Source organism: Lactuca serriola, chromosome 9, assembly GCF_051521515.1.
Source record: "Lactuca serriola cultivar US96UC23 chromosome 9, Lser_US96UC23_V15, whole genome shotgun sequence".
Taxonomy (NCBI): Eukaryota; Viridiplantae; Streptophyta; class Magnoliopsida; order Asterales; family Asteraceae; genus Lactuca; species Lactuca serriola.
Genome location: NC_136416.1, coordinates 77,394,445 through 77,401,505, shown reverse-complemented (window position 1 = coordinate 77,401,505; position 7,061 = coordinate 77,394,445). Strand labels below are relative to the sequence as shown.

At 33.3% G+C, this 7,061-nt stretch overlaps 1 protein-coding gene across 3 annotated transcripts; it reads left to right on the top strand.

Moving 5' to 3' along the window:
- The first annotated feature begins 293 nt into the window (after nt 1-293).
- On the top strand, nt 294-5,923 carry LOC145072074 (P-loop containing nucleoside triphosphate hydrolases superfamily protein). Of its 3 annotated transcripts, XM_079018439.1 has the most exons (14): nt 295-730; nt 1,625-1,746; nt 1,852-1,940; nt 2,032-2,067; nt 2,185-2,272; nt 2,342-2,409; nt 2,489-2,979; nt 3,060-3,147; nt 3,233-3,301; nt 4,309-4,874; nt 4,959-5,094; nt 5,189-5,257; nt 5,343-5,453; nt 5,543-5,923. In XM_079018439.1, exons 1-14 carry the CDS (start codon nt 528-530, stop codon nt 5,654-5,656), a joined length of 2,250 nt encoding a protein of 749 aa, XP_078874565.1. In that variant the 5' UTR covers nt 295-527; the 3' UTR covers nt 5,657-5,923. The 3 variants fall into 3 exon arrangements, with proteins under 3 accessions (XP_078874567.1, XP_078874566.1, XP_078874565.1); XM_079018441.1 differs by lacking the exon at nt 5,543-5,923 and having other exon boundaries at nt 294-730; nt 5,208-5,257; nt 5,343-5,375; XM_079018440.1 differs by lacking the exon at nt 5,543-5,923 and having other exon boundaries at nt 294-730; nt 5,205-5,257; nt 5,343-5,375.
- The last annotated feature ends 1,138 nt before the right edge of the window (nt 5,924-7,061 follow it).

Genomic DNA, 7,061 nt, shown 5'->3' with positions numbered 1-7,061 from the left:
ACATTTTTCACAAAAAAATATTACAAATTAAATTAATATTAAAAATTAGTCATTTTCCTTCTAACACCATACATAATTTCTTTCAAAATCCGTACACACCCTTGAAATTGCTTTTACCTAATTCTAATTCTAAAAGCTTTTGCCGGATCCAGAAATAACAAGGAAAAAGGGTTCCCACCAAAATCAAGTCAGCGTGGTATAGTTAGAATGTCAACAGTGGAATTGCTTAGTGTTCCACCAATTAAATCACAGAGCACACCTTCTCTCTCTATATATACGCGCAGATACTTATATCTAAGATTCTAAATCCAAATCTTTTCTCTCTCTCTCTCTAAAAATCCATCCAAACGAAATCAACCAACGTCCCCTCATGAACACTTGAACGCATTGTTTACAAATCTCTTCACGTCTTCTTTGGCATGGTTACACATGGATTTGATTATGTTAGTCGTCGTGTTGCAAGATTGAATGATGTGGAACATAGATCGGCGAAATTAAAGCATTAGATCGAGTTGCGATATACAGAGATGGAACAGAAGCACATTTTGTTGTCGGCATTGAGCGTGGGTGTAGGTGTAGGTGTTGGTGTCGGGCTTGGGGTAAACAAATGGAGTAGCGGTGGTTTGGAAGAAGGCCTCACGGCGGCGCAAATTGAACAGGAGCTTCTCCGCCTTATCGTCGACGATAGAGATGATAAGGTCACGTTTAAGGATTTCCCTTATTACATCAGGTGAATATGATTTGTTACTTTGTGTTATCACTTATCACGTTTATTGAGTATTGTTTAGACTTTAGATTCTAATATGTGATGAGAACACTAATCTTCGAGCTGCAATTCAGCACTGTTAATGATCAATAATTAATTTTAGATGTTGATTTATAAAATTTTGAACTCACAGAGTCACAGTTAATTATATCTATCGATTTTTCTAGAGCTTTGGTTTTAAAGTGGTTTGAATAAACGTATGAATTAAAAGTGTGCAATTTGTCTGTGAAAGAGAACTGGTAAGCTCGTTTTATATCATTTACTACACTAGTTGATGATCATTTCTATTGTTCATCTACAGCCTGCGAAGAGGATTTTTTTTAATGGATTTTGATAACAGATCCATCTCGACAATTTTATGATCTATATTTAGCATCTTCCCTATCAATCATCATCCTCATCTTGAACTTGTAAGCCTGTTATACAGAGTGTGCACTTATAAAAAGCCTTTTCCAAATAGAAATTATGTTATATTTAATGTCTTTGACTCTTTGGTTTCACTTCTCTTCTCATCAAAATCTTGTGTGAATGTATATTAAGCCAACAAGTTTGAAATACCAATTGAACCTTTCTCAATCGAAACATATAGCAACTTCCCAATTATGACTCTCTTTTTGTTTAACTTCAAAATCAAACAAACAAAGTTACAAACCCTTTCGATTAAAGAACCACCAAATGATTTGCTATCAGAAGGTTTGACAGGTGATACAGGTTGATTTGAAAGTGGTATTATTCTACTTCAAAATGCTGTTCTTAATTAGCAAAACTATCCTATTGAATTAGGATTTCAATCTTTATGTAGTTTCTTGAACCAAACTAACTAATTCACCTCCCTTTTTTGTTAAATCTCTATACCAGTGAACGAACTCGAGCATTATTAACAAGTGCAGCATATGTTCATTTGAAACACTTGGATGTTTCCAAACACACCCGAAATCTTTCACCTGCAAGTAGGGCTATATTGCTGTCAGGGCCTGCAGGTAATTAAGTCACCTATTCCCACATTTCAATATTCTTAACTCTGAACTCATTCATAACTTAATAAATTTACCATCTTATACTGTTATACATGTTACTTTCTATAGAATTTTACCACCAATATCTTGCAAAGGCTTTGTCACATGAATTTGAAGCAAAGCTGCTAGTGTTAGACATCATAGACTTGTCTGTAAAGGTGATTGATTAACATTTAACATACTACTAGTAACTTTTTCTTCAAGCTCAAAATTCCATATCTTGTACTAATATTTGGCATTTACTAACAGATGCAAAGCAAGTATGGTACATCAAAGAAAGACTCTGTAAGTACAACATGATTTACTCAAAAGGGTTGCTTTTTATCCTTTTGTTTTAAGATCAAATTGTATTGAACATGATTAGGTTTTAAACTTTTAATATAAAGTTTCTTCCTTGTGTAGTCTATCAAATGGTGTATCTCTGACATGGCGTTTGATCGGATGTCCAGTTTACTTGGATCATTATCCACAACAAAGGAAAATAATGGAGGTATGAAAAGAAAGTATAAATTCATATGTTAATATGTTGCTAATCTTTGAAATATGTTTACTCTCTTAGATTCTAAAAAGGTTGTGAGCAGCTACTACCCTTTTGATGAAAGAGTATTTTTGCAGGAATTATACAAGGTAACTTCTTCCACTCATTCTTAAAAAAGTCAAGCTCAAAATTTTGTGATAATCACAAAATTGACCAAAATTTTTGCAGATTTTAGTCTCCTTTTCAACAACTGGCATTATTCTCTATATCAAAGATGTAGAGAGGTTTCTACAATCAAAACAAACATACAACCTGTTTGATAAAATGCTGAAGAGACTATCAGGTTCAACATTAGTTTTAGCTTCCAAAATCTTGGATGCAGATGACAAAAAAGGCGAAATAAACGAGAAAATTTCTTGTTTATTTCCTTACAATATTCAAATCAAACCACCTGAAGATGAATTTCATCTCATAAACTGGAAAGCACAATTAGAAGAGCAAATGAAGGACATACAGTTTCAAGACAACAAGAATCACATCACTGAGGTTTTAGCAGCAAATGATCTTGAATGTGATGATTTAGGTTTAATTTGTCATGCAGACACAATGTTTATCAGTAATTACATTCAAGAAATTGTGATTTCTGCAATTTCTCATCATTTGATGCTTCATAAAGATCCAGAATACAGAAATGGAAAGCTTGTTATATCATCTACCAGGTAAACTATAAATATTGCTACTAAAAAATAAACTATTAAGAAGCTTTACTTTACTTTTTTTTTTTTTTTTTTTTTTGCAGCTTGTCACATGGATTGAGCATCTTTCAAGAGGGGTATTGTGGTGGGAAAGATACTTTAAAGCTTGAGACAAATGCTGAGTCATCAAAGGTTTGTTTTGTACAATGTACATATCAACACATGACTGAATGATGGATTATTTTGGTATAAAAAAAGAATTTTATAATTGGTGTAGGGACCAGAAAGTGTTGCATCAAAATCTGATAACAAAAATGATGCAGAAAAAGCTCTTCCTCCAAAACCGGTACCTTATGTCTCTTACTATTTTTAACCCCATGTTTGTTGATGAGAATTGAAAGGGTATATATGTCTTTTTACAAAAATATATTAAGTCCCTTTTCCCACCTTCCACCTTTTTGGATGATGTAACTTTATTTCCTATTCAAATCAAAGCCTAGATCCCAATCTAAGGCTATATTTGTAGTGACCTAATTTGGTTATTTTATTAACTATCCAACCCACTCTCATTATCAAAAGTTATTATTTATAATCAAATTCTATTACTTTTAAGATTATATAAAAAGTAAAAAATAAAAATTATTTCATTATAAAAGCAAAAATAACCAAACATAAAAACAAATTAAACATTAATACAAAATTACTAATTTTTGGAATTGTATGTATAATTATACCAATATTTTGTCTTTCTATTTTCACAAAAATATATATATAAAATTTGAATATATTTTGTCTTTCTAATAAAATAAAGTTTAATTTTTATGTCGACAAGTTTTTATTATTAGGCCAACTCTAATTATAAATTACATATTTTTGTGTAAAAGTTACAATCAAACTTTTTTCATCTCCAACATGTTAAAATTTACACTAAACATATATTTTAGTATTATAAAATAAAATAATATTTCTTTATCCAATTAATATTTAAAGTTTACAAAAATAGGTACCCATTAACTGTTATTATACGAATAAAAGGCATATAAAGGTTAGGCCACCTCCCAACTTAACACTATAAAATATTTTCCAACTTAAATAGCATATAACTAAAAATATATATTAATAAAATAATATTTCTTTATCCATTTAACATACAAAGTTATAAAGATCACCCTACTAACTATTATTATATTAACTAAAATAGTAGTTGATATTTAGGTCATTCTTTTTTTGCAAGTTAAAATAAAAATATAAATATAAAACAACCAATAGTATCCCGCCACGTGTCATGTCAATCTGATAAATTACTACTAGTACTAAGTTGTTACGTCTGATCCACGTCACCACCACCACCAGGAAGTTCCCGACAACGAATTCGAAAAGCGGATACGGCCGGAGGTAATCCCAGCGAACGAAATCGGCGTAACATTCGCCGACATCGGAGCCTTAGACGAAATAAAAGAATCACTACAAGAACTGGTGATGCTTCCTCTTCGAAGACCAGATCTATTCAACGGAGGACTTCTAAAACCATGTCGTGGCATCCTTCTGTTTGGGCCACCTGGCACCGGAAAAACCATGCTGGCAAAAGCAATCGCAAATGAAGCCGGAGCAAGTTTCATCAACGTCTCCATGTCCACCATCACTTCCAAATGGTTCGGAGAAGACGAGAAAAACGTGCGCGCGTTGTTCACACTCGCTGCAAAGGTGTCGCCGACGATAATATTTGTTGATGAGGTGGATAGCATGTTAGGGCAACGGACACGTGTCGGGGAACATGAGGCTATGAGGAAAATTAAAAACGAGTTTATGTCGCATTGGGATGGGCTGTTGACTAAAACCGGGGAACGGATTCTTGTTCTTGCCGCCACTAATCGTCCGTTTGACCTTGATGAAGCCATTATTAGACGATTTGAACGAAGGTTTTTTTTTTTCGATTTTGCCTTGAAACTTGAGTAAATTACAAAAATGGTCCTTGTATATATATATATTTTTTGGATGTACAGAATTATGGTGGGTCTACCATCGGTGGAGAACAGAGAAAGGATCTTGAAAACTCTGTTAACAAAAGAAAAAGTGGAAGAGTTGGACTTTAAGGAGCTTGCAATCATGACAGAAGGATATAGTGGAAGCGATCTCAAGGTTTGTTTTTTTTTTTTATTGTTTTATTGAGTAGAATGTATTTATTATTTTATTCTAGATCTAGATATAATATTGGCATTAACTACTGAAACAGAATTTGTGTGTAACAGCAGCTTATCGACCTGTAAGAGAGCTAATGCAACAAGAGAGACAAAAGGATATTGTAAGTCATTATTTACTTGCTTTTTTTTTATTTATTTCTAATTTTATTCTTCAATTTAATGTATTTTTATTTTGTAAATTTAAAGGACAAGAAGGGAAGTGGTGAAGCGGATGCCAAAGACACAAAAGAAGAAAAGGAAAGTGTTATTACATTGAGACCTCTGAACATGGAAGATATGAGGCAGGCGAAGAATCAAGTAATATAATAGTTTTGAAACTGTTGTGTTTTTTTTTTTTTTATTTAATTAAAATATGAAATGTCTAAAATACCCTCTTTCGGCGACAGGTGGCGGCTAGTTTTGCGGGGGAGGGATGTGTGATGGGGGAGCTGAAACAGTGGAATGAGTTGTATGGGGAAGGAGGCTCAAGAAAGAAAGAGCAGCTAAGTTACTTTCTTTAAATAAAATGGAGATGTTATTATTATGTAAATTAGCAATTGGTAATTGTTTGAGTCGTAATTTTTGTTGTAAATTATAAGGTTTGATTATTGGTTTAAGTTAGGGTAAGCTGGGTTGATACTATTATCTATAGGGATTTTAGGGTAAATTATAAAGTTGGTCTATGTGTTTTGGTGTTCTTTTATGAATTCGGTCGAGTGTTTTTGTTCCCCATGTATAATAATCTTGAGCTTATGTTTCTATTTTAATTAAGAACATAGTTATGTTTATGTTGTTTGTCTGCAAATTTTTGCTAGTCAATGAAGGTAGGCATTTGTTGACAAAGAATATTATAAACGTTTAAAGTGAAATGAAACTTGTTAAACAACAAAGTAGGTAGGCATAATGGAAACTCAAGGATACATGTAGTACTCAAATATGGTTTGAGAACGTCTATTATCCTAATGTGTTTGATTTTGTTGATATTGAATGTATTTTGTTGAAAGCTAGACAACATTTGCATTGACGGAATAAACAATGACGACTTTAGTTGGAGAAAAGTAAAGTCGACCAACAAGTTTCTACAACATTACTCATCACTTATGAGTACTCAACTGCATTTGAAATTGTCCATCCACACCAATCGAGGCTATAACATTTGTAGTCGATAGTAAAGAACGCGTGAATTTGTTTACCATGATCATGGAATGCTTTTCAAGGGTCGCAATGGGCCTTGTTTGGGCCATGATTCCATGAATGTATAAGCAAATTTGTTAAACCATGTTCTGAGATCAATTTATGTGTTTATTCAGTTATTTCGTTTGTTGATTCGACGGCCATTGCTAAGTGTGTCCATATTTTTTAATTTTAGTGTTCGGAATGAGAAATATTACAATTGTGTTTTTATAGCTTTCTTAAGGCCATAGGGTACCTTACCAATTACCACATTCACCACACTATTTGTAATATCACGTCTCGCCACATCATTTTTCCACTCACCACACAAAAATAGTGGGTACCATACCACACACCCCATCGGTCAAAAATAAAGAAAAAGGGTGTGGTAAGGGCTTGTGGTGCAACAGGCATACCATAATGGCAATTGGAGGGTCGGTGCAATGGGCATACTGCAATGGCAATTGGAGGATCGGTGTAGTGTTCACCGCACACTGCAGTGTCACCTCAACAACCATATTGTGTCGTTACCGACAGGCCTAAGCAACAACCTAGAACACATTTCCAATACTTTACAACTCAATCACTAGTCTTTGATGTGTGAAGTAATCACTAATGAGTTATTGATGACCTGGTACAATATTTTGCAACGAAACCACTGACTTTCCATCTATAAATTTCGATACACCATGTGATTAGAAAAAGATATGGATGACAAATCCTAGAAGAAACAAAAAAAAAGTACCAAACCTA

Excerpts from the sequence above, each read along its gene's own strand:
- LOC145072074 (XM_079018439.1), top strand. The coding sequence starts at position 528 with ATGGAACAGAAGCACATTTTGTTGTCGGCATTGAGCGTGGGTGTAGGT. Across the intron at positions 731-1,624 it reads GATTTCCCTTATTACATCAG|TGAACGAACTCGAGCATTAT; the intron begins GTGAATATGATT and ends TCTCTATACCAG. Across the intron at positions 2,068-2,184 it reads GTACATCAAAGAAAGACTCT|TCTATCAAATGGTGTATCTC; the intron begins GTAAGTACAACA and ends TTCCTTGTGTAG.